At 42.4% G+C, this 27,836-nt stretch overlaps 1 protein-coding gene and 1 long non-coding RNA gene across 10 annotated transcripts; both read right to left on the reverse strand.

The window, feature by feature from the left end:
* Nucleotides 1–232: 232 nt before the first annotated feature.
* Nucleotides 233–20,116, reverse strand: LOC108874260 (uncharacterized). Of its 8 annotated transcripts, XR_007811367.1 has the most exons (9): nucleotides 17,620–17,793; nucleotides 16,963–17,094; nucleotides 16,767–16,880; nucleotides 14,697–16,627; nucleotides 14,200–14,236; nucleotides 14,017–14,087; nucleotides 8,740–8,797; nucleotides 1,826–2,068; nucleotides 233–474 (listed from the first exon to the last, which is right to left on the reverse strand). It is a non-coding gene; the product is annotated as an uncharacterized LOC108874260 (long non-coding RNA). The 8 variants fall into 8 exon arrangements; XR_007811370.1 differs by lacking the exons at nucleotides 233–474; nucleotides 1,826–2,068 and adding an exon at nucleotides 3,336–3,419 and having other exon boundaries at nucleotides 17,620–17,791; XR_007811369.1 differs by lacking the exons at nucleotides 233–474; nucleotides 1,826–2,068 and adding an exon at nucleotides 3,877–4,109 and having other exon boundaries at nucleotides 17,620–17,791.
* An 807-nt stretch (nucleotides 20,117–20,923) lies between these two features.
* LOC108874259 (translocon-associated protein subunit alpha) lies at nucleotides 20,924–27,026 on the reverse strand. Of its 2 annotated transcripts, none has more exons than XM_018662714.2 (9): nucleotides 26,859–27,026; nucleotides 25,732–25,865; nucleotides 25,233–25,329; nucleotides 25,031–25,134; nucleotides 24,791–24,949; nucleotides 24,578–24,654; nucleotides 24,382–24,460; nucleotides 24,189–24,282; nucleotides 20,924–22,737 (listed from the first exon to the last, which is right to left on the reverse strand). In XM_018662714.2, exons 1-9 carry the CDS (start codon nucleotides 26,926–26,928, stop codon nucleotides 22,670–22,672), a joined length of 882 nt encoding a protein of 293 aa, XP_018518230.1. In that variant the 5' UTR covers nucleotides 26,929–27,026; the 3' UTR covers nucleotides 20,924–22,669. The 2 variants fall into 2 exon arrangements, with proteins under 2 accessions (XP_018518230.1, XP_050924806.1); XM_051068849.1 differs by lacking the exon at nucleotides 20,924–22,737 and adding an exon at nucleotides 23,428–23,615.
* Nucleotides 27,027–27,836: the final 810 nt, after the last annotated feature.

Raw genomic sequence — 27,836 nt, forward strand, 5'->3', positions numbered from 1 at the left:
TCAACAATGTCTCGGCCGATCGTGGACGAGGCTCAGCGATCGTGGACGATGGCGTGGACGAAGTGGTGACACCCGGTCTTCTGTGATCGTGGACTACGTCTCTGTGATCGCGGACAATGTCTCTGAGATTATGGACAAAGTCTCTGCAATCATTGACAATGTGTCTGTGATCGTGGACCAAGTCTCTGATGATAGACTGTTTCTCCTGTGATCATTAACAATGTCAGCTGATCGCGGTCATGCCGTCGAATCGAGGAACCACAGTGTCACTACCGATTCTTGCGCAGAGCTCTGCGAAGCAGAGACAATGTTTCTGACCATGGACAACGTCTCTCTCATCTTTGACAAGGTCTCTGCGATCATGGACAATGTCTCTGATTGTGGACGATGTCTCCCTCATCCTCAACAATGTCTCTCCAATCGTGGACGAAGGCTCAGCGATCGTGGACGATGGCGTGGACGAAGTGGTGACACCTGGTCTTCTGTGATTGTGGGACGACGTCTCTGCGATCGTGGACAATGTCTCTGAGATTATAGACAAAGTCTCTGCGATCATCGACAATGTTCCATGAACGCCACACACGCAATGCCGACTTATCGGGGACCGAGTCACACAAGTCACGGACAATGTCTCTGATCGAGGACGATGTCTCCCTCATCCTCAACAATGTCTCTCCGATCGTGGGACGTCGTCTCAGCGATCGGTGGACGATGTTGTGACACCTGGAGAAAATCAAAGAGAAACATACGAAAGAAAATGATCAATATTCTACTACTTTAATACAGTATGACTTTTTTGACTACACACTACACTAAGATGTTTGTGTGGCATTTGTGACACATGCTACAGTACGACATTTTTATTAAATTACTGACAGCATGTTAGACTGTGATTTATTTTGGTTTCAATTGTAACAGCTTAACATACTATTACATTTTTGACATTTTTAAAACCTTAATTTACGATATCATTAGAAATATCTTTATTATGATTATTAATAAATGTACTTTTTTACATGTTCGATGCTGATTACTTCTATTATGACACTTTTCTGATATACTGAACATAAACAGTTTAATGTCAGTGCTCTGTGTTGGACAGTTGATGTAAAGCTGTTTGTGAATTACCTGGAGGCCTCTGTCCTGGTCTCAAAGAACTTCACTGTACGAAGACTCTCTGCGATCGTGGACAACGTCTCTGCGATCGAGGACAATGTCTCTGAGATTATAGACAAAGTCTCTGCGATCATCGACAATGTCTCCATGAACGCCGGCAATGCCGACTTATCGGGGACCGAGTCACCACGAGTCACGGACAATGTCTCTGATCGAGGACGATATCTCCCTCATCCTCAACAATGTCTCTCCGATCATGGACGAAGGCTCAGCGATCGTGGACGATGGCGTGGACGAAGTGGTGACACCCGGTCTTCTGTGATCGTGGACTACGTCTCTGTGATCGCGGACAATGTCTCTGAGATTATGGACAAAGTCTCTGCAATCATTGACAATGTGTCTGTGATCGTGGACCAAGTCTCTGATGATAGACTGTTTCTCTGTGATCATTAACAATGTCAGCTGATCGCGGTCATGCCGTCGAATCGAGGAACCACAGTGTCACTACCGATTCTTGCGCAGAGCTCTGCGAAGCAGAGACAATGTTTCTGACCATGGACAACGTCTCTCTCATCTTTGACAAGGTCTCTGCGATCATGGACAATGTCTCTGATTGTGGACGATGTCTCCCTCATCCTCAACAATGTCTCTCCAATCGTGGACGAAGGCTCAGCGATCGTGGACAATGGCGTGGACGAAGTGGTGACACCTGGTCTTCTGTGATCGTGGACGACGTCTCTGCGATCGTGGACAATGTCTCTGAGATTATAGACAAAGTCTCTGCGATCATCGACAATGTCTCCATGAACGCCGGCAATGCCGACTAATCGGGGACCGAGTCACCACGAGTCACGGACAATGTCTCTGATCGAGGACGATGTCTCCCTCATCCTCAACAATGTCTCTCCGATCGTGGACGTCGTCTCAGCGATCGTGGACGATGTTGTGACACCTGGAGAAAATCAAAGAGAAACATACGAAAGAAAATGATCAATATTCTACTACTTTAATACAGTATGACTTTTTTGACTACACACTACACTAAGATGTTTGTGTGGCATTTGTGACCACATGCTACAGTACGACATTTTTATTAAATTACTGACAGCATGTTAGACTGTGATTTATTTTGGTTTCAATTGTAACAGCTTAACATACTATTACATTTTTGACATTTTTAAAACCTTAATTTACGATATCATTAGAAATATCTTTATTATGATTATTAATAAATGTACTTTTTTACATGTTCGATGCTGATTACTTCTATTATGACACTTTTCTGATATACTGAACATAAACAGTTTAATGTCAGTGCTCTGTGTTGGACAGTTGATGTAAAGCTGTTTGTGAATTACCTGGAGGCCTCTGTCCTGGTCTCAAAGAACTTTACTGTACGAAGACTCTCTGCGATCGTGGACAACGTCTCTGCGATCGAGGACAATGTCTCTGAGATTATAGACAAAGTCTCTGCGATCATCGACAATGTCTCCATGAACGCCGGCAATGCCGACTTATCGGGGACCGAGTCACCACGAGTCACGGACAATGTCTCTGATCGAGGACGATGTCTCCCTCATCCTCAACAATGTCTCGCCGATCGTGGACGAAGGCTCAGCGATCGTGGACGATGGCGTGGACGAAGTGGTGACACCCGGTCTTCTGTGATCGTGGACTACGTCTCTGTGATCGCGGACAATGTCTCTGAGATTATGGACAAAGTCTCTGCAATCATTGACAATGTGTCTGTGATCGTGGACCAAGTCTCTGATGATAGACTGTTTCTCTGTGATCATTAACAATGTCAGCTGATCGCGGTCATGCCGTCGAATCGAGGAACCACAGTGTCACTACCGATTCTTGCGCAGAGCTCTGCGAAGCAGAGACAATGTTTCTGACCATGGACAACGTCTCTCTCATCTTTGACAAGGTCTCTGCGATCATGGACAATGTCTCTGATTGTGGACGATGTCTCCCTCATCCTCAACAATGTCTCTCCAATCGTGGACGAAGGCTCAGCGATCGTGGACGATGGCGTGGACGAAGTGGTGACACCTGGTCTTCTGTGATTGTGGACGACGTCTCTGCGATCGTGGACAATGTCTCTGAGATTATAGACAAAGTCTCTGCGATCATCGACAATGTCTCCATGAACGCCACACACGCAATGCCGACTTATCGGGGACCGAGTCACCACAAGTCACGGACAATGTCTCTGATCGAGGACGATGTCTCCCTCATCCTCAACAATGTCTCTCCGATCGTGGACGTCGTCTCAGCGATCGTGGACGATGTTGTGACACCTGGAGAAAATCAAAGAGAAACATACGAAAGAAAATGATCAATATTCTACTACTTTAATACAGTATGACTTTTTTGACTACACACTACACTAAGATGTTTGTGTGGCATTTGTGACCACATGCTACAGTACGACATTTTTATTAAATTACTGACAGCATGTTAGACTGTGATTTATTTTGGTTTCAATTGTAACAGCTTAACATACTATTACATTTTTGACATTTTTAAAACCTTAATTTACGATATCATTAGAAATATCTTTATTATGATTATTAATAAATGTACTTTTTTACATGTTCGATGCTGATTACTTCTATTATGACACTTTTCTGATATACTGAACATAAACAGTTTAATGTCAGTGCTCTGTGTTGGACAGTTGATGTAAAGCTGTTTGTGAATTACCTGGAGGCCTCTGTCCTGGTCTCAAAGAACTTTACTGTACGAAGACTCTCTGCGATCGTGGACAACGTCTCTGCGATCGAGGACAATGTCTCTGAGATTATAGACAAAGTCTCTGCGATCATCGACAATGTCTCCATGAACGCCGGCAATGCCGACTTATCGGGGACCGAGTCACCACGAGTCACGGACAATGTCTCTGATCGAGGACGATGTCTCCCTCATCCTCAACAATGTCTCTCCGATCGTGGACGTCGTCTCAGCGATCGTGGACGATGTTGTGACACCTGGAGAAAATCAAAGAGAAACATACGAAAGAAAATGATCAATATTCTACTACTTTAATACAGTATGACTTTTTTGACTACACACTACACTAAGATGTTTGTGTGGCATTTGTGACCACATGCTACAGTACGACATTTTTATTAAATTACTGACAGCATGTTAGACTGTGATTTATTTTGGTTTCAATTGTAACAGCTTAACATACTATTACATTTTTGACATTTTTAAAACCTTAATTTACGATATCATTAGAAATATCTTTATTATGATTATTAATAAATGTACTTTTTTACATGTTCGATGCTGATTACTTCTATTATGACACTTTTCTGATATACTGAACATAAACAGTTTAATGTCAGTGCTCTGTGTTGGACAGTTGATGTAAAGCTGTTTGTGAATTACCTGGAGGCCTCTGTCCTGGTCTCAAAGAACTTTACTGTACGAAGACTCTCTGCGATCGTGGACAACGTCTCTGCGATCGAGGACAATGTCTCTGAGATTATAGACAAAGTCTCTGCGATCATCGACAATGTCTCCATGAACGCCGGCAATGCCGACTTATCGGGGACCGAGTCACCACGAGTCACGGACAATGTCTCTGATCGAGGACGATGTCTCCCTCATCCTCAACAATGTCTCGCCGATCGTGGACGAAGGCTCAGCGATCGTGGACGATGGCGTGGACGAAGTGGTGACACCCGGTCTTCTGTGATCGTGGACTACGTCTCTGTGATCGCGGACAATGTCTCTGAGATTATGGACAAAGTCTCTGCAATCATTGACAATGTGTCTGTGATCGTGGACCAAGTCTCTGATGATAGACTGTTTCTCTGTGATCATTAACAATGTCAGCTGATCGCGGTCATGCCGTCGAATCGAGGAACCACAGTGTCACTACCGATTCTTGCGCAGAGCTCTGCGAAGCAGAGACAATGTTTCTGACCATGGACAACGTCTCTCTCATCTTTGACAAGGTCTCTGCGATCATGGACAATGTCTCTGATTGTGGACGATGTCTCCCTCATCCTCAACAATGTCTCTCCAATCGTGGACGAAGGCTCAGCGATCGTGGACGATGGCGTGGACGAAGTGGTGACACCTGGTCTTCTGTGATTGTGGACGACGTCTCTGCGATCGTGGACAATGTCTCTGAGATTATAGACAAAGTCTCTGCGATCATCGACAATGTCTCCATGAACGCCGGCAATGCCGACTTATCGGGGACCGAGTCACCACAAGTCACGGACAATGTCTCTGATCGAGGACGATGTCTCCCTCATCCTCAACAATGTCTCTCCGATCGTGGACGTCGTCTCAGCGATCGTGGACGATGTTGTGACACCTGGAGAAAATCAAAGAGAAACATACGAAAGAAAATGATCAATATTCTACTACTTTAATACAGTATGACTTTTTTGACTACACACTACACTAAGATGTTTGTGTGGCATTTGTGACCACATGCTACAGTACGACATTTTTATTAAATTACTGACAGCATGTTAGACTGTGATTTATTTTGGTTTCAATTGTAACAGCTTAACATACTATTACATTTTTGACATTTTTAAAACCTTAATTTACGATATCATTAGAAATATCTTTATTATGATTATTAATAAATGTACTTTTTTACATGTTCGATGCTGATTACTTCTATTATGACACTTTTCTGATATACTGAACATAAACAGTTTAATGTCAGTGCTCTGTGTTGGACAGTTGATGTAAAGCTGTTTGTGAATTACCTGGAGGCCTCTGTCCTGGTCTCAAAGAACTTCACTGTACGAAGACTCTCTGCGATCGTGGACAACGTCTCTGCGATCGAGGACAATGTCTCTGAGATTATAGACAAAGTCTCTGCGATCATCGACAATGTCTCCATGAACGCCGGCAATGCCGACTTATCGGGGACCGAGTCACCACGAGTCACGGACAATGTCTCTGATCGAGGACGATGTCTCCCTCATCCTCAACAATGTCTCGCCGATCGTGGACGAAGGCTCAGCGATCGTGGACGATGGCGTGGACGAAGTGGTGACACCCGGTCTTCTGTGATCGTGGACTACGTCTCTGTGATCGCGGACAATGTCTCTGAGATTATGGACAAAGTCTCTGCAATCATTGACAATGTGTCTGTGATCGTGGACCAAGTCTCTGATGATAGACTGTTTCTCTGTGATCATTAACAATGTCAGCTGATCGCGGTCATGCCGTCGAATCGAGGAACCACAGTGTCACTACCGATTCTTGCGCAGAGCTCTGCGAAGCAGAGACAATGTTTCTGACCATGGACAACGTCTCTCTCATCTTTGACAAGGTCTCTGCGATCATGGACAATGTCTCTGATTGTGGACGATGTCTCCCTCATCCTCAACAATGTCTCTCCAATCGTGGACGAAGGCTCAGCGATCGTGGACGATGGCGTGGACGAAGTGGTGACACCTGGTCTTCTGTGATCGTGGACGACATCTCTGCGATCGTGGACAATGTCTCTGAGATTATAGACAAAGTCTCTGCGATCATCGACAATGTCTCCATGAACGCCGGCAATGCCGACTTATCGGGGACCGAGTCACCACAAGTCACGGACAATGTCTCTGATCGAGGACGATGTCTCCCTCATCCTCAACAATGTCTCTCCGATCGTGGACGTCGTCTCAGCGATCGTGGACGATGTTGTGACACCTGGAGAAAATCAAAGAGAAACATACGAAAGAAAATGATCAATATTCTACTACTTTAATACAGTATGACTTTTTTGACTACACACTACACTAAGATGTTTGTGTGGCATTTGTGACCACATGCTACAGTACGACATTTTTATTAAATTACTGACAGCATGTTAGACTGTGATTTATTTTGGTTTCAATTGTAACAGCTTAACATACTATTACATTTTTGACATTTTTAAAACCTTAATTTACGATATCATTAGAAATATCTTTATTATGATTATTAATAAATGTACTTTTTTACATGTTCGATGCTGATTACTTCTATTATGACACTTTTCTGATATACTGAACATAAACAGTTTAATGTCAGTGCTCTGTGTTGGACAGTTGATGTAAAGCTGTTTGTGAATTACCTGGAGGCCTCTGTCCTGGTCTCAAAGAACTTCACTGTACGAAGACTCTCTGCGATCGTGGACAACGTCTCTGCGATCGAGGACAATGTCTCTGAGATTATAGACAAAGTCTCTGCGATCATCGACAATGTCTCCATGAACGCCGGCAATGCCGACTTATCGGGGACCGAGTCACCACGAGTCACGGACAATGTCTCTGATCGAGGACGATGTCTCCCTCATCCTCAACAATGTCTCGCCGATCGTGGACGAAGGCTCAGCGATCGTGGACGATGGCGTGGACGAAGTGGTGACACCCGGTCTTCTGTGATCGTGGACTACGTCTCTGTGATCGCGGACAATGTCTCTGAGATTATGGACAAAGTCTCTGCAATCATTGACAATGTGTCTGTGATCGTGGACCAAGTCTCTGATGATAGACTGTTTCTCTGTGATCATTAACAATGTCAGCTGATCGCGGTCATGCCGTCGAATCGAGGAACCACAGTGTCACTACCGATTCTTGCGCAGAGCTCTGCGAAGCAGAGACAATGTTTCTGACCATGGACAACGTCTCTCTCATCTTTGACAAGGTCTCTGCGATCATGGACAATGTCTCTGATTGTGGACGATGTCTCCCTCATCCTCAACAATGTCTCTCCAATCGTGGACGAAGGCTCAGCGATCGTGGACGATGGCGTGGACGAAGTGGTGACACCTGGTCTTCTGTGATCGTGGACGACGTCTCTGCGATCGTGGACAATGTCTCTGAGATTATAGACAAAGTCTCTGCGATCATCGACAATGTCTCCATGAACGCCGGCAATGCCGACTTATCGGGGACCGAGTCACCACAAGTCACGGACAATGTCTCTGATCGAGGACGATGTCTCCCTCATCCTCAACAATGTCTCGCCGATCGTGGACGAAGGCTCAGCGATCGTGGACGATGGCGTGGACGAAGTGGTGACACCTGGTCTTCTGTGATCGTGGACGACGTCTCTGCGATCGTGGACAATGTCTCTGAGATTATAGACAAAGTCTCTGCGATCATCGACAATGTCTCCATGAACGCCGGCAATGCAGACTAATCGGGGACCGAGTCACCACGAGTCACGGACAATGTCTCTGATCGAGGACGATGTCTCCCTCATCCTCAACAATGTCTCTCTGATCGTGGACGTCGTCTCAGCGATCGTGGACGATGTTGTGACACCTGGAGGAAATCAAAGAGAAACATACGAAGGAAAATGATCAATACACTACTACCTATTCCTCAACAGTTTAACCATGAAAACAGAGAAATATCCAACATTACAGCTCAACTACAACATTTAACAAAATATTTTGATGCCTTAATATACTATGACAGTTTTTGAGGGCTTACTATAATCACTCAACAGTTAAAGCTTTTTACTATTATTTTTATTGTTAATATTATTATGCTAATTCTAACTGATGAAGCATTTGCTGTTAGTTCCAGACGACGAGTTTTAAAAAGTCAAAGTGCAGCTGAGATAATGACAGAATGAAAACTATAAACTAACACTGACCTTCTGTCTCTGTGTCTTCTGTCCTTCAGCTCAGTGTTTCCTGGTTCAACACAGAGTCCTGAGGAGAAAAACAACAAACATCAGCAACTGTTTACACCTTCAAAATAAAAGCACAGAGGGATTCTGGGTACTGAAGTTCAAACTGTCAAAAGGAAAAGTAAAAGACAATAAACAAAGAACCCTGTGTGAGGACTAACTGGTTCTGGACTCATCAGAACTAGTTCAACAGTTAAATGTGATTTGTCCACAGAGACAGAAGAAGCTGCTCTGACTGGAGAAAATGTCTCCACCTGCAGTTTCTCCAAAGTCTCTTCAAATCTCAACTAAATGATGAAACAAAGAAACTGCAGGAACATGTAGATGGCTTGAAGTGTTACAAACTAATCCAATACTTTTGAAATAAAATAAACTTCTGAACATTCGTGATGATTGATTTAACGTTTTCTGTCTAAAAACTCACTCAGCTCAGCAGTTCAGACGCATTTCATGGTTTAACGGGAAAGAAACATTTAATATGAAATGGAAAAACATTGGATCATTAGCTACTCTAGTTTTCAAACTTGTATTCAACACAAAACGTTGTTCAACCAATTAACAACTCACCACAAACTAATGATTAATCAGTAATAAACACATCAGGAGATCAGTGGATGAAAACAGACAATAAATTAGTAGAAACAAAAACGACCACAACGAGTCAAAACACAAGACGTTAAAGAATCATGAAAGAGAAAGGGGCCAGAAAACAACACAAGAGCACGAAGCAAAATAACAACAACCAAAATAAGACTGCTACACACACACTTGATCAGGCACAAAATGTCCGCGAGGTGACCGCGAAGAGAAGTCAACAGACCAAGAGACAAACAGTGTTCTTATCCGTCCACGTTAGAGACACGAGTGGTCACAGACACACAAACACACTCTTACCCCGGTAATAAACAAGACTAAAACTGGAAATAAGACCAAACTATATAATTAAAAGAGAAGGCGAAGGCAAAGGCTAAGGCTATGACCAAGGCTAAGGCTAAGGCTAAGGCTAATGCTAACGCTAACGATCGCCGCTTATTAGTTAGCTTGTTAGCATTGCCTCCCGCTGCAGGAGTGATTGTCCCTTAGCCTCTGTGTTCGATAAAACAGCCCCACACCTCTTCAGTAGTGATCTCCCTCACGGCGACAAACAGACAGGAGCGAGGATGGTCTTGTACAGCGTTGATTTTACTCTGTATTTTCACTCGATTCTCCGACATGGCTGCTCCGCCATTACGCTCTCCTCACCGGAAGCCAAGGTCAATGTCGTCATACGTCAGGCAACGACACCAACGTCGGCAGACGACACGCTGATTGGTCGGCTCATTCTACTCCGCCCACCTCGCTTCTGATTGGTCGAAACAACTCAGAGTGCAGACTATGAACCGTTAGACGTTTTATTAAAAATCAACTACAAAAATAAAATAAAATCAATATAAAAAGCTACAGTGACGATAATAATAACAACAACAACAACAACAACAATAATAATAATAATAATAATAATAACAATAAACATTGACTCTTTATGCCTCTTTTTTTAAATTAGCAGTTCCTGTTTGCAGTGTTGCCATGGATTGAACAGTGAAGAAAACCTAAAAACTAAACAACTGAATCACTGGTTACAGTATAAAAATGTCTGCCAAACAAAAACCATAAAATTAAGGAAATTAAAAATTAAAAGACTGTTGTTTTTCCTAAATTATCTTCAGTGCAGGTCACATCAGTCAGTCTCTCTGAGTTTGATTTCAGCAGTAGCACTTTAAACCTCCTGGCTCTGTCTTAAAGCCAAGCTAATAATCTTTAAGGAAACAGTGCACGGGACAATATATCAGTAATCCACCTGTTAGATAAATAATAATGATAGATTTATATTCTGTCAATAAAATAATCAATTAATTGACTGATGGTTCCAGCTGTACTGATGTCATCTGTCTGAACACACAGGAACACAGACTGTCCTCTCTGAGCTGCCCTGCTGCCCTCGAGCAAGGCACTGAACTGAGAGAGGAAAAGACAGTGTGTGTGTGTGTGCTGACTTGTTTACTTGGTTATGTAACCCTGTCTCTGGTCACACACACACACACACACACACACACACACACTGGGGGTGCCAGAGTTCCTCAGCATATGTTAAATGGAGCTTCCCCATCTGTCTGCCTGCCAACAGTCTGACTCTGCTCTCATTTATATTTATGACAATCACTTCATTAACGCCCTGTTTTTCATTGTACTGTGAAAATAAATGACTTTGTTGTTTTAATTGTTTCTGTAGTGACTTAAAGATCAACCCCAGCAGCTCATTTATGTTCCAGTTTTCCACTCTGAGCAGATATGTTGTGAACAGCGCCCCCTGGCAGCAAAGAACTGAACCACACTTTGATGCCTGGGGTCCAGCTGGGAGCCAGTTCAACCCATGTTTTTGTTTTTAACTTTATATTTTAACCAGACGAAGTCGTCAGCTCAGCTCCACCAAACTCCATCAGAAAAACTCTGATTTTTAACATGAAGCTGTTTGACTCAGAGTTTCCCTGGTTTGAATCAGCTGCTCTGTTTGTTTTGGAGAGGAGGAGACCTCTGAGGAGGATTCAGCTCCTGGTAAAAAACCTCCTGAAGGAATCCTGACCAGGAAAAGCTGAAGACAACAATTCCTGTTATCACACTGCTTCATAACATCATTAAACTACAGCTTTTGTTGTTGTTTTGACTGAGAGACACTAACAGCAGAAATCTACACACACACTTCACCTTGCACAGGGTCGCTTCCTCCTGTGGGATTGTGGGTGTTATTCCTCCCAGTGGAGCTGTACTGAGCGCGCTCAGAAGAACTGAGGGCTAAACAGCAACAGATTGACTGGTGTGTGTGTGTGTGTGTGTGTGTGTCTCCCTGTGGTCGAGTCAACTTTTAAAACAAAGTGACAGGTGTCAGCTCAGGTCAGCTGTGTGTGTGTGTGTCTGTTCATATTTGTATAAATGTGTGTGTTCACTGGAGAACTGCAGCTACACTGATATTGATCAGGTGATTTTAATAAAAGGACGTCTCTGCTGATTCCTGCAGGAGAGCTGCTGCTACAAAACCACAAACCATCATTAATTAGTCAATAAAAAGAAGAGAAATCAACAACAGTTCAGCTCACGTTTACTTTCTGACATTTTACAGAACAAAGTTTGTCAGTTTCAGATCAAACAAGCATCTAACTGCTTCTTTCTTTAGTGATAACACTATTACAGCTGGGACAGGCAAAGATAAAACTACAAAACTCAAGCCTGATACTTAGTTAGTTATAGAACAGCCAATAGGAACACTTGCTCTCTGAAAACACCTGTGATTGGTCAAAGTCTCCTGAATATTCACTTCATGCTGTTTCAATTTAAAATTATCCACAAACAATAAACACACGTAGAAGATACTTCCTTGTTTTTCATCTGTGTGTGTGTGTGTGTGTTGTGTTTTCATCTGTGTGTGCCTCTCTCTGCCTGTTAGGATCAAACACTGACACCAGTCAAACACACACACACACTGAGTATATGCAGACGCAGCATTAAGTCTGTAGTGTCGTGTGTGTGTTTCTTGTCTTAGTCATGACACACACAGACACTGAGTGTGTGTGTGCAGCTGCGTCTTTATTCTACGACTGTCTGAATGGAAACGTCCGTTAAACCGTCTCCTTCCTCTGCTCTAAGTGTCCTGAGGGAAACCTTTACACTGAGTGTGTGTGTGTGTGTGTGTGTGTGTGTGTGTGTGTGCGTCTTTGTCGCCATGTGAGCGAGGTGTTGATGAGGTCCCGTGATGGCAAACACACTCCCTGACCTCATCCTCACACATACACTTATAATTTCACTTTGATTTGCAGTAAAATGATTTTACTCTCTGCTCTAAAAACACACGTCTCACTTTCTCACAGTGTCGTCCATCATTTCTATCAGTTGGAATAACACTGGACACTGGAGCAGTCTATATATCAATACCAGACTCCATTAACAAAAACAGGGATTTAACCAGGAGCTGCTGGAATACCACTGCCTCCATCTGTTAGTGTGTTTGTGTTACTGCGTGGTACTTTTACTTCAGTAAAGTATCTGATTACTTCTTCAACCACTGAAAGTCTCACAGTAACACAGACACACTGACAGATGGAGGCAGTGGTATTCCAGCAGCTCCTGGTTAAATCCCTGTTTTTCTCTATGGAGTCTGGTACTGATATAAAGTGATGTTTCTGGATCCTCCTCTTTAATAAAAAGCTCTGTCTGTAGGAATCCTCTCCATGATGTTGTCAGATGCCTAGAATGAAAATACAGAGTAACATTATTTATATTATTTTGTTCTTTAATTTCTGATGCAGCTGTAAATTCTTTATGTTTTGTCTGTTTTTATTGCCCCTTAAAATATTAGTTAAATATATTTTAATCTATTTATTTACATGTTAATAAATTAGTTTGTAAACACATTTATTAACGCTTATTTTTATTGTATTTTTTGTGTCGACTGCAACAAAAATAAATGAGTTAAACAAGCTGACGAGGCAGATTTATGTGATTTTCTTTTAATTTCCATATAAAAATAAGTATTTGCGGTAGTCTTTCTTGGTGGTAGAGCTCTACATTAATCTACTGTTTAGAAAAAAGTCACAGACTGTAAATGTAGATTTTAAAACATGAACTCTTCCCTGTTGATGTGCGACAGACGACTGCATCAAAAATAAACGAGTTAAAGCTGATGTGTGCTGACGAGGCGTCTGTCTGCAGGCCGAGCTCAGACAGACGGCCTACTTCTACCAAAAATAAAAGAAAGAAAGAAAGACAGGAAAACTAAACGACAAGAGAGAGAGGAAGAAAGGAGGAATGAAAGAGAGAAAGAGTTGAATGTCAAGCCCACACTAATTGTTTCTATTTTAGAGCCGAGCTGCTTTCAGACTGATTTAAGGAGAGTCGGTGTAAAAGTGACCTAAAAACAAAGCAGAGAGCCGGCTGACGCTCACTGATAACACACACACACACACACACACACACACACACACACACACACACACACTGATAACATTCACACACATTTTGTGACGCAAATTAACTAAAATGTTGATGGTTTTGTGTATTAATCTCCATCGTCTTCATCATTATTGTCATTTCCTGATCACAGCAAAAATATCTAAATCAATTATAAACACAGAGAAGAAGAAGAAGAAGAAGAAGAAGAAGAAGAGAGGGAGGAGGAGTTTTAAAAAGAGAGTGATGATGGACGTTACTGACCAGGAGGAGAAACACCACAGAGGCTGATCCTGCTGTGGACTCATACTGCCTCCTGCTGGACGACAGCAGCACTGCATGAGGAAGAGGAGAGGAACAATGTGAGAAACTCAGAGTGAAACAACTTATTTCCGCTGAGTTAAACACTGCACCTGCTGTAAGTGTCAGTCCTCCAACAACACAAACCTCTGACCACCTGGTCCACATCCAGTCCTGCTCCAGTCTGCAACACACACATTATTAATGTTAGTATTAATCACTGAGGATGTTCCCCTGAAAACATCTGTCTGCTGCAGCTGGAAACGGCGCTGTGAGAGCAGAGAGAGAGAACCAGAAGAGTCGAAGCAGTGAGGGGGAAAATAAAATATAAATATAGCTGCAGCCATGTTAGACACTGCATTGTCAGGTCTGTGAAATGTTTCCTCAGATAAATAAAAACCAGTTCCATCAGTAAAGGTAGGACAGAAACACGTCTCTGTACAGCTCAATATAATTCAACAACAGCCTCAGAAAAAGTCTGGAGAGTTTCACTTCAAAAACTTTATTTTTCCACCAAAAAACCGACTGAACATTAGAGATAGAAAATAAAATAAACTTTCTCTCTGCTCCTGACACTGTTTTATTTGAGTGAATATTTACCTCCCTCCTCCTCCTCCTGTTTACTTCCATCACAATGAACTCACCTGGCCCCTGAACGCAGCACGGGCAGCAGAAAAACACCCAGGAAACAACAAACTAACATGAAGTCAAACTGACAGAACTCCAGTTAAAGTTACTCAGCTCTGTCTGGAGTCACGAAGTCAGAAACATGTTGTTTTTATCTTTTTATCGAGTGACAGCTCAGCTGCTGCTGCGTTCACAGCGCACGGGTGTAACAGCGCCACCTGCTGGACCGGAGTGTCAGTGCAGGAGGCGCCATTACACCCGTTTGTTTCTTCAGGTGATACTTTACACTTACAGGGTTATATATTATATAAATATAGATTAGAGAACACTCAGAAAAAAAAATCCAGATCAGATCTGAAAAACTTTATTGCTTCACACAGGAGCAGAAACAAACACAGTGAAACTGTGTCATTAAAACTGATCGATATTGTGATGCACAGATACAGATTCAATCCCACTGGAACCACCAACAACATGTACACATGAATACAGACACCAGATCAGATTTACTGAACATTATAAAGCTTTTCCAGGACTTAAATATTCTCCAGAAAGATCTCTGGGTGTTCTCTGGTTTGACCTTAAATATTCACCTTTGTTTCTAAAACAAGACCAAACGGTGGGACCAGGTGAAAACAACCAGTACTCACAGGTAAATAACAGGTGTGATTAAAACAAGTGTTGGAGTATTAGAAAAGAAACAACAACAAAACATAAGGTTTGTTAGTGGGAACAGGACTGAAACGGAGAGTTAACCTGTAACTGCTCATTAACATTAACGGGTTCTGAGTTTATCTTGAGTTAATCAAAGGGGAGATGAAAGCGAAGGTGAGGTTATTTAAAGACGCAGTGAGCCGACTCGTTCAGGTCTAACATCAGTTAAATTCATGTCAGTGTGAAGTTATTTAAAAGCCTCGTGTCCAACGTTCAGCCGACACAGTTTGTTGTTGGTTGTTGGGGAAACAGATTCCTGATCCTCTCAGTTTGTAGAGTTTTATATGGAGACGTCTGCCAGGTAACAACAGGTATCACATTAATGAAGGATTAAACAGCAGATTAACAAACTGGTCCTGCGACAACAGAGCCTGTCCAGGTTTGGATTCACACTGGGGAACCTGATGTTTTCTGGTTCCAGCTGAGAACCGACTCTTCAGCTTCCAAACCAGTTTATTTAGGTTGAAACGCTCTGAGCTGTTCTAATTCAGGTGTAACCAGAACAAAACCAGCTCCATGGTGGTGGAAAAGGTTTAGAGTATCACTGTTTCCTCCTGAGGTAAGAACAACACCAAGAGTTTCCACTTCAGTGCTGCAGACATGTTGTTCTTGGCAAAACAAACACCTGACGCCAGAACAGAGAGAACCAGAGCGAGACGATTTTTTTACATCACCACAGTCCTGATGTTTTCAGGTTCAGGAAGGTCAAAGTTCAGACCAGCTACCTGGGGACGACGTCATTATTGGGCTGATTACTCATTAACAAATACAAACAGAGGTTGTTTTAAACACAGTCCAGCTTCCACCTGTATTTTCTATCTTTTTAAAAATCTGATTTACCAGATGTTTGTCTGCACACAGCGGCTTTAAGTAACCACAGTTAACCTGTCGCCTCAGCTTTGACACAGGAGACAGTTTTTCTGTTTTTACAGTGATGATACAGCAACACACGAGAATATGAATAGAAATGTGAAATTTAAAATTTAACGGTAAAAGCTCAGTTAGTGCAGAAGTTTTCCCACATTTAACTTCTGACGTCAGCTTCAGGACGACTTCTCCTGCCGAGCGTGAACAGCAGTTACGACACGAAGGGAAAAGCGGAGCTCCTACTTGAATCTGAGGTTTCCCACGCAGCAGCTGCTCCTGAAGCACCCATTGCTCTTGAACGCATCATGAGGTGATCTACAAGTTTGGCAGAAGGAGTCCATGACTGCTCGTCCTCACACACACCAGCCTGAAAGGACATGAACGGGTTAAAGAGAGGAAACCCTTACCCAGAATTAAAAAAAATAAACGTCTGATGAACTCAGCACGAAGCTGAAGAGTTTATTTACTGAGAAACAAACTGTGACAAGCAGCAGCAGTGATCTTACTTAGTGAATGAAGGCTCCCAGTTGAGGTCGAAATCCATCAGCTCCTGGTTCTGATTCTGTTTCATCAGCGGGTAAACGGCTGCTGGGAACTCTGCTCTGCTGTGACCACTCACACTGAAACAATCAAACGTCACGTCAGAGGACATGAAGTCACAGACTGTTCAACCTGAATCACCCCCCATGAACCTGGTCTTACTCTGCAGGCAGGTGGCAGCTGAAGCCTGTGGAGCAGCTGGAGGCTGCAGACTCAGCTCTCTGCTCGACTGCAGCGCCTCCCTCCTCGTGCCCTTCACACAGCCTCATCTCCAGCCTCACACCGACAAACCACCTGAACACAACACAACGGGAGCAACAAACACATCACAACACATCCAAAAGAAAACATCCAAAAGACAAAGAAAACGTCCAAAACACACATTTAGACGTTTATTTCACTGCATGTCGTGTTTGTTTCTGTTGATTAAAATGTAAAGATCAGTTTTCCTCATATTCTGAGTCAGAAACCTTCATTTGTTCCTGTAAATATTCAGATTTATGGAACATTTTACTCCTGAAAACAAGGTGAGATCTCTCCTCTGTAAAAACCTCTGACAAAATCATCATCATTTTGAATCTGACTTGATCCAGTGTTCAGATTCTGTTCTGGAAATGTATTCAATTTAATTAATGACAAAGACTCGTAATAAAATAAATAAAATTTCAGAGAACGTGTAAAACTAAAACTTACTGTAACGTATCAGTAGTTTTAAAAAATCTAATCAGTAACTTGAAAAGTAAGTGAAGCTGTGAAACAGACGTAGAGCAGTGACAGAATGAAGAAACAGAAAATAAAAATACTAGTAAATGTCAGTACCTGCTTCCCTTTGCCTCCAAACATGGATCAGAGTTTAATCCTGATCTTTAGAAATGAAAACGTCTCTGAAGCTTCAGCTCTGTCTCTGATATAAAACCTGAAGTCAGAAGGTGAGGGTGGTTTACATCCCCTCTCAGGCTGTCGTCATCACTAAAACCACATCACGTTACATTAACACACACACTGAGCCGGGAGGAGGAATGTGAAGCTTCAGATTCCAGGTGAGATTGTTTCACAATCACCTGAGAGTCAGATATCACCCGTATTGATCTGATTCATGTTTCACCAAATCTAAAATCTAAAACCTACACGCTCTAAAAATACTTTCCAGCTGCTGTGTGTGTGTGTGTGTGTGTGTGTGTGTGTGTGTGTGTGTCAAACTCATGTTTTCTTCTTCTCGTTTGTTCTTGCTTTTGTTAAATTCAGCCTCTTGTGTATCTTGTATTAATAACTTTTAATGTCTGATGCACAGTAACAGAAAGTAACTAAATACTTTTACTCTACTACTGCACAATTCTCAGGTACCTGTATTTACTCAGGTACTTCCATTTGATGCTCTTGTATTCCACTACATTAGAGAGAAATATTATAGTTTTTTGACTTTAACATAAACTAACAGATAGAAGCAGTGGAAGTCTTCAGCTCCAGACTCCATTGACAAAAACAGTGAGTCTGGTTAAACACTACTTTACTTAGGAACATAAACTATGTTAATACAACACTGATGAGTAAAATATTCACTGATAACCTGTGTTATTTGTTTTAGCGACAACATTCTTCAGCTAACAGCAAACAGAAATCAGTCCGAGCTCCTGAGTAATGTTTGGGACAGACTGTGGACTTGGTTGAACATTAACAAAGGTTGGCAGTGATCAATCTCTCGTGTCTCATGAGTGTTTCCTGAAATACTTTGGTTTTACTGGATGAATTAGAGGAAAAACTCCACTTAAAAATTATTCTAAATCAAAATCAGGATGCAACAGATTCTCACAACAATTTAATGAACTAATTATCGACTCATGCCTGAATTCTGTCAAACAGAATCTCTGAAATAACTCAGTAATGTTGTTGACTGATGAGTGAGGGAGAAAAATCTGATGTTCATCCAGTAAGTTTAAGCTCTTCCCTCCACAGTCCTGCCTCTGAACCAGGTTAAACAGCGAGCATTTACCCTCAGAGTGAACAAACACACAGATCAGTTTCATCAGTTCTTACCTTCTGTAGTAGTTTGGACTTCAGCTTCTCCTCCTTCATCGCAGAGTGAAATCACAAGTGTCACGTCCTTTGTTTTTTTTTGTTTGTTCGTTCAGCTCCACTGGTTAAAAAACTGGTTCTTCGGCTCCTTAAATTTTTTTTGCGAACACCAGATCAGTTTTGTTCCAATGCCACTCCCACAGAGCACCTGCAGAGAGAGGAATGTAAATCTGACTGGAGAACAGCCAAGTTTCCCCCTCACATTAACCACAGTCTGCGCCTCTGATGTTTCCATTTGCTGCTTCAGCCAGAAGGGAAATCATTTATCACATACATCCCAGAAACCATTTTAATATAGTTAAAAGACGTAGTGATGGTTTTATACAGGTGATAAATCATCTGTTAGAAGAGCCAGGATCTGACAAATGTAAATCCTCTTCATGAGTGACTTGTTCATGTCTCAAATTTACAGCTGCAGAACATGTGGATTAAACTCCACTTAATAAAACTTTATTAACATGAACAACTACAGCGCTGCAGTGGAGGAAACTGTAATAGTTATGTCTCCATGTTTGTGGGACAAAAATCCTGGGATTCGGTGCATTATCTGGACAGCCAGAAACATCGCCATATATCAATACCAGACTCCATTGACAAAAACTGTGATTTTACAGAGCAGAACACAGGAGATGCTGGAATACCACTGCCTCCATCTGTTAGTGTGTTTGTGTTACTGTGTGGTACTTTTACTTCAGTAAAGTATCTGATTACTTCTTCCACCACTGAAAGTCTCACAGTAACACAGACACACTAACAGATGGAGGCGGTGGTATTCCAGCAGCTCCCAGTAAAATCCCTGTTTTTGTCAATGGAGTCTGGTAGAGATATATATATAGAGATGTTTCTGCTTAAACATAAAGGATCTGACTCTTTAATAAACAGCTCTGTCTCTGTAGGAATCCTCTCCATAATGTGGTCCGGAATTAAGTTTTAATAACAGGCCCAAATCACAAAACTGCATTAATCTTTTACTAATCACTTGCTAATGGGCTACGGTATCTAAAGTAACCGTAGCTAAAAATGGCGCCAACGCAGACCACAACAACTCTGATTGGTCCGCTCGGTCAGCTCCTCGGTGACCGGACAAACACTGAAAACTCACCCTCCCGTCGAACTCCCCGTCTCCTCCGATGTCTCTTCTCTTTCCTGCGTCGCAATAATTTTAATAAAAGTGACTGTTGTTCAGTATTTATCAGCTCCAACTCCAATAACACAAATCTCTCAGGTTCGGCCGCCATTTTTTGGGGGGGACACACGAAGAAGCCATAAACACAGCGACACAGATACACACAGCGCCACTCAGCGGTCTGGTGGTGTAACTGCAGCGCGACACAGACACCAGGCACAGGCGTTAAAATCATAATAGTCTTTTTTTCAGGCATGCGCACAATGTAGAAGAGCAGAGAACTGTATTAGTTTGTTTTTACATTGATTTAAATTTATTCAATCCGCAAAGTCATTTAAAAATTGTGCATTTCTATTAAAATACCAAACTCCCATAATATTAAATGACAGATTATGACTTCACTGTACAGCAGATTTATTTCTGTCACTGAAATGAAAATGAAAACATGTATTTATTTCAATGTGGAAATGGTTTTCTAAACTGATGCCCTTTTCTTTGACCTGTGTAAAATAACAGGCGGTAAAATAAACTAGATCAACCAGGTGTCATCAAAAAACTCTCACCTGAGCACAGTGTACGCACCTGGAACAAACGGAGACACGTTTGTTTACAGTAAATATTTTTCTGTGAATATGCAGAGAATGTAGAGTCACAGGTTACAGCTGTCTATATAAACCCTGTGATCGCAGCATTAAATAACTGTAGTTGTTGTGAAAGTGAAAAATGTCTTGATTTAACAAACGAGCGTTTCAAAGTCCAAAGATATTTAATTTCTGACAAAGAAAAGCAGCGAATCGTCTCATGAGAAACTAAACTCATGTTTGAAAAAAGACAAACACGATTCTGAGGATGTTTTGAGGCTGAAATGATTGAAAAATGATTCACTTTTGAGGAGAATAAAAACACCAGTGAGAGCAGCAGACATACAGCAAATCATCAAAGTTTATTTTCCGGCACATTTAAAAGCAAATAAAAGTATGAGCTTGTATCTTTGAATGTCAGCCCCCATCATTTTAGAAAAACAAAACAAAAAACCAACCAAACCATCAGCTCAGTCCTCTGCGGTAACGAGTGGAGTCAACAGAACCACCGAGCTTTACTGCAGCCTGAGCCAGTGATGCCCCCTAGTGGTGAAATAAAGAAATACAGTATACAAACCCCCCCGCCCAGTTTAAGCCCGATCTGTCACTCAAATAAATTAGCTCGGTAATTTAGCGTCCATCAGCCAGTATTTACACCAGTGCTTCGGCCAGTTCAACATCTTTACAGTCCAACGGAAAAAAGAAAACAAATCATCTGTCTGCAGAGTTTTAAACAAACTGCTGGAGGAGGAAGAAAAATCGACGAAACAGAAGCAGAAAACAGAAGCAGACGTCAGGTCAGAGCCCGAGTCTGGACCTGTTCTCTGCTTCACAGCAACATGATTCAACCTTCACATCTGACACCTCCCTCCTCTGAGTCCTGACCTCTGCTCATTTCACACCCACAGATCTGAGGCTTCACAGCTGGACGAGTTTAACTTCTACAGGATGCACCCAGTGATTTTCATCTGCTGCTTATTTCTAACATGGATTTCTCAACAGGAAACAGTTCACAGAAAACGTCTGTTACAGTTTCCCAGAGTCAGAGTTAAGCTCTTCAATCCAAAGTCTGTTACAAGAGGAAGAAAAGCAGCAAATACTCAGTGGTTTCACTTATCGATTGATCAGTTCAGCTGCACTTCTTCATTCTTAAATGTGACAAAAATCACTGAATCTTAAACTTATTGTGCACTTTCCTTAAATCAGACTGAAGCCTTGCAGCAAAAAAAACACACACACACACAGTGATTTCTAGTGTGTTTATGCTGTGGCTCCCTGAAGCAGGACGTCTGCAGAGATCTGAGTCCTGACAGAGTGTGTGTGAGGGAGTGTGTGAGTCTGTGATCAAACCTTCCTCTGGATCTGTGCAGAGAAACGAGCAAACTCAGGACAGAGACAGAGACAGAGACGCAGCAGCTGTGCAGACAGATTCTATTAATGCAAAACTACACTGAAAAAAACAGCAAAACAAAACAAGAACTGCATGTGTTACCGTCATCGTGGCTCCACAACGCACCGGAGCAACTAACCAGTAATTTCACCATCAACTACTGTGAAGAGTACACGTCTGTTGATCAGTTCTGGTCTGAAAAAAGTAGAAGATAATGATTCAAATGTTGTTTCTTCTTGAACAATGACTAATTTTCTGTGGATGGATTAATCCACTGGTTGTTTCAGCCCTACACCGACGTGAGAGGTAAACAAAAACAATCCAACTGTCTCAGAGTGATGATGTCAGCAGGTATCTCACAGAGGCTTTAACAAACAGAACCGACCACCTTTAGAAAAACGTCCTCGTGTTTTAGAAACCCGACACACCTGTTCAAGGACGTCTCTCCGTCAGAAAACAGAAATCGATTAACAAAAAGGGCTCTGTGTGTGTGTGTGTGTGTGTGTGTGTGTGTGTGTGTGTGTGTGTGTGTTTGACAGTTTTTAAGCTGAAAGTAGAGCCAGCCATCGCTGTGCTTGGCACTGGTCAAAGTTTCTCAGTAGAGGGCAGAGTGGCGCTCACACCTCCTCCTCCTCCACCTCCTCCTCCTCCTCCTCAGGTGGGTGGGTGAAGTTGCGTCGCCGTGGTTTCAGGCGCCCGTCACTCGTCGGAGCCGGCCGAGCGTTTCTGGCTCCTTTTGCGAGGAGATCTTCTTGGAGACGTTTTGTCTGGAGGAGAGAAAACAGAGAGTGACTGACGGAGTCTGACCTGCGACAGGTGACGATTACACCTGGAGATTCTCACTATCAGGTTCCAGTTATTAAACGTTCTTCATCAAACTGAGACTGTTCAGGTTTCAGGGTAAAACAACGTCAGCAGTTATTTTAGCTGTGATCCTATAAAGTGATGGTAAAGTCTCTGAGTTTCTAACTTCTAACTCCTTTACACAGATGGAGGATAAAATAAATAAATAATCAATAATCAAAGTCCTGGTCAACACTGTGAAACAGAGATGCAGATCACGAGTTTAAAAGCAGCGAGGGCGTCTTCTATTCTAATCTGTTCAGTCGTGCTAGCTGCAGCTGGAGACTGTCTCACACGAGCTTTTCACCTGGATGAAAAATCATCACGTTTTAATCTCACACCCCCACATATCAGCTGATATCAGCTCATCAATGTGTAGTTACTGTCCACTGTACAATCCAGAGAATGAAAGGAGGGAGAACAGACGCTCCTCCTCCACTCGCCTAGCCCGTTAGCCGTTGGCCACGTCAGAAGACGCTACGTCAGCAAACGTCTAAAACCAAATATTTTAAATAGATGAAACAAAGACATCGTTTATTTTATAGTGATCTGAAGTAGAGACGCTCTGATTGCAAAGAGCCGCTGATTATTTTCAGTTAAATTTTCTTCAATAATATTCAGGCACGTGTTCAGTTTACCTGCTGAAATACCTGTGGTAGATCAGAGCGTCTGTACCAGTCAGGAGAGAGAGAATAAACTACACTGCATTTAGACTGAAAGTAAAGAGTCCAGTGACACACACACACACACACACACACACACCAACACGACATGAAGCAGACCTCACCTCTGCGACTCTGCACTGAAGACGCAGGAAAGCGTGACAGCGAGGAAGGAAGAGAGAGAAAAAAACAGAGAAGAAGGTGAGTGACCCTCATGCACAGTGGAGGTTAAAGTTCATTCAGAAACAGGTGAAGCAGGAAGAGAGCAGAGACACAAACAGCTGATTCAGTGAGGACACAGACATCGAAGGACGTGGTCAAAGACTCAAAGCTAACATTGATTTATTGTTATTTTCAGGAGGGATAAGCTTTGCTTTGTCACAAACATCAGTACCAGACTCCATAGAGAAAAACAGGGATTTAACCAGGAGCTGCTGGAATACCACTGCCTCCATCTGTTAGTGTGTCTGTGTTACTGTGTGGTACTTTTACTTCAGTAAAGTATCTGATTACTTCTTCCACCACTGAGAGTCTCACAGTAACACAGACACACTAACAGATGGAGGCAGTGGTATTCCAGCAGCTCCCAGTAAAATCCCTGTTTTTGTCAATGGAGTCTGGTAGTGATATAAAGTGATGTTTCTGGACCTTCCTCTTTAATAAAAAGCTCTGTCTCTGGAGGAATCCTATCCTAGGATGTGAGGTGTACGTACTGATCTGGTTGAGTGTTTCCTGAGGGATCCAGCTCAGGTCGACGTCGTTGTGGCTCGAAGTTCCCATTTCCACCTTTGGAGCTGGACGCCTCCTCTGTACACAATAACACACACAGAATAAATTCAGTGTTTCTCTCTGAATAAGCAAAGGACTGTGATTCTTTTCCAGATAATAAACCTTTTACATCTGTACCTTTCTGGACTCCAGCAGCTGGTGAAGACCTACGACGACCAGCAGCCCGAGGCCTGACAGGAAGACGTACATGAAGATCCTGGAAGAGAAGAAGAAGAAGAAGAAGAGGAAGGAGAGCAGAGTGAGTTAAAAAAAGAGAAAAGGACGACTCATCAGCATAAGAGAAGTAAATGAGCTGACAAGCAGAGTCACTTACGTTTCTCCGTCTAGTCCATCCTCTTTCTCGGTGATGGTGACGGTCTGGTTGAACACTGCATCCTGGAAAATGTTTCCCTACAGAGGAGAGAGGAGGTTAATCAGAGGGAGGTGAAGGACAAAGAGAAAAGTATGTTAAGAGAAAGGAAGCAACAACACGGAGAAAGGGATGAGGAAAAAGGGAGAGGACAGCGGACAGTGCTGCTCTTCTTACACTGCTGTCCTTGTAGTTGAGGTTGATGACGAGTCCGAACGGCCGCCCTCCCATCGGCTCAGCGGGGATGAAGGAGTACTCGAAGGTGGCCTGTCTGCTGGGAGGAACCACGGTGCCCAGCTGCAGAGCGGTGAAGTTCTGGATGTAGAACTGGTAATCCTGATCGAGACAAACAGAACCAAGTTAGGACTGTGTGGGAAAGCTCTGCGGCTCGTTTTATTTGTGGAGGCAGACCGGTACCTGTGGGTAACGGAAAGAAGCATCCAGAGACTCCACGATGAAGTTCTCTGATCCCTTGTTGGTGAAGCCGAGCAGGAACTTGACGATGTTGTTGGCTGGGAAGTCTGAGGAGAAACAAGGAAATGGATCAGACACGGTTTCATTCTGCTGCTGCACGAAAGGTAGAAATCAGTCTGTTCTGTCAAGATGAACAGGAAGTTACCTTCTCCTTTGACGAACAGGATGGTGGTGTCAGCGTTGGGCGAAGCCTTCACCTCTCCTACCAACGCCTCCTCCTCTTCGTCTTCTTTTTCCTCCGTCTAAACACAGACGTGAGTAGGTTTAGTTTCTCTCAGCATCCACACGAGCTTCAGCTCAGACCTGTATCTAAGTCTACTGATAAATCTGTGTTTTTCCTTTTATCATTATTTATCATACAATACCTGTTAAAATCCATAGAAGTGAAGAGGGAAAAATGTCCACATAAAAGGAATCAGGTAGTAATTCATTAAAGTGTACTGAATATATCTATATTCTGGGCTGTTAGTAAGACACAACAAAATGTTTAAATAAGTCAACTTCAGCTTTGGGGAAACACTTTGAGGGAGGTTTTACTTTGGAGAATCCACAATCAAGCTGCAGTACTCTGTGTAATAAGGCATGAAGAAGACATTTATTATTTAGTGATATTTTGACCCTGATGTAATCACTCAGTCACTCACCAACTCCGCATTATCGTCGTCTTCCACCTCCGCCTCGTCGTCCTCGTCCTCAGCTGTCACATCATCCACAACGTCTTCATCCACAGCCTCGGCCTCCTCATCCTCAGTCAGATCCTGAGCGCTCACCACCGGCCCTGACGGGTTGATAAAACACAAACTAATCAAAACCACGCAGCAGGTACAAAACTCTCACCTCCTGTTCTGTCCTTCACTCACAAAAACCACAGCGTCTGAGGAAAAGGTCCAGAATCAACATCTGGCTCATTAATATGTGGTTCGTTTAAAACTTTGTCATGTAGGTTGTAGGTAAATGTTTTTGCAGCAACACTCCTTAGTATCAAAGAATACAAGACTAACTGTTAAAAACATTTAACACACAGAGAAACTGAATGATTAGATGCCTTTAAATCGTTTTAATGAAAACAAACAGTTAATGCTTTATAAAACATTTCAAAAGCTGCAGGGACTCATCACAACGTCCGAAATAAACAACACTGAATCCAGACATTTCTGCTTTCTAAACAGGTTTAATTCAAATTAAACATTTTTAGCGCCTGCAATTTAAATTTCTCAGTTTCATGAATTTAAAACAAATCAGCCACTGAGACTTCTGTAGCTGCTATGAGAGCTAGCCTAACAAAAGAGCCATTATCCAGTTTACTGTGATTATTATGAACAAGTTCTGATTATTAATTATATTAAACTTGATTATCAGACAGTTCAGACTTCATTTAAAGGGATTTTAACTTGTAATATGTCCAGGAAGCTGCTCGTTGACAGTTAGCAGAGCCACTTAGCTTCCCGGCTAACAGCTAACAGGCAGACTGTAAGGACACGTCAGTCTAAGCAGGCGGACAAACTGCACACATGCAGCTAACAATAAACCACATATGATAAACATGAGGCATTCAACTGAAACAAACGCTTCAGGGAGTCAGTGACAAATTCCCACTGATTATAAAGAAGAAACTCATTTTTATACTTTCAGCTAGCACATGTCAAAAGGGGAACGGCCTTATTTCACAGCGGCTAGTTAGCTGCTAACGCTAGCATGTTAACGCTAACTAGCTAATTAAATGCTTTTCTTTTGACTTCGTCGCCGTGACTAAGGCGTATCACAGACTTACCTTTAATGAGGATAGTCGCCGGGAAAGCTAACAGCGCTAGCAGCAGCAGTTTGGGTAGAAATTTCATCATTTTGGAGTCGAAATCAGTGCGCTCTCATTCAGTGTCCGTCAGACAGCCAGGCTGTGTGCGCCGCCGTGCCCGCTTCCGTTACAATTCCTACGACGCATGCGCAAGAGACTCTGACCAGTCGGTGCTATGGCGGAGTTTGTCCCCCAGCGAACTATGTCTTTTCTAGCGCCATGTGTCGCGGTTTGCTTGGTGACAGTTAGACGCCGTACAGAGGACTAGATGTGGCTAACATGAGGTTAGGTTGAGGTTAACCATCACGTGAGAAGACTCGTTTAGGTTGGGATAAGTTTAGGTTCAGGTTCAGGTTAAAAGGAAACACAATCGATGGGGAAACAGATTTCGACACAACACCGGAAGTGAAGGCTGCGTCGGAGAAGTAGAATAAAAAGTATTTATTTTGGCGCCTAAATCATTAAATTATTACATTTGTTAACTAAATTCTGGTTACACTTACTTAGTAATAGTGATATAGTAATAGTAATAATTCACATAATGACTTTAGATAAACAGAATCAGTTATTTTCTGAATAAACAGAGGAAACGGTGACACCTACTGGCAGAGAGCAGCTACTGCAGGAGACACAGGACATGAAGCTGGAGGTAACAGCTGCTTCAGCACTGATCTCTGCGGAGAAAAACCTTCACAGGTGACTGTGTTTGTGTTGAGCCTAAGTGTTTTCTCCAGATGTAAAACTTTAATGATCCCAGCAGATGTGGAGAAAATTCACTGTGTGTCTCTTAAAGGAGGTTTTTATTACATTGTGATAAAGTCAACATTTTTAAAATCTTAGTTTACTTGTCATTTTATAAACATGAATAATGAATATATAGTCTATATATTAAAGAGCTATTTGTTTTTACATCAAATATCATAAACAAAATAAACATTAAGACACTGATTTTACACC

This window comes from Lates calcarifer, unplaced genomic scaffold, assembly GCF_001640805.2.
Source record: "Lates calcarifer isolate ASB-BC8 unplaced genomic scaffold, TLL_Latcal_v3 _unitig_5280_quiver_1451, whole genome shotgun sequence".
Lineage (NCBI taxonomy): Eukaryota > Metazoa > Chordata > Actinopteri > Centropomidae > Lates > Lates calcarifer.

Coding starts and splice junctions, on each gene's coding strand:
- LOC108874259 (XM_051068849.1), bottom strand. CDS start 26,928: ATGATGAAATTTCTACCCAAACTGCTGCTGCTAGCGCTGTTAGCTTTC. Junction 25,866..26,858: donor GGCGACTATCCTCATTAAAG/GTAAGTCTGTGA, acceptor TCAACCCGTCAG/GGCCGGTGGTGAGCGCTCAG. Junction 24,283..24,381: donor AGCTGCTGGAGTCCAGAAAG/GTACAGATGTAA, acceptor TATTGTGTACAG/AGGAGGCGTCCAGCTCCAAA.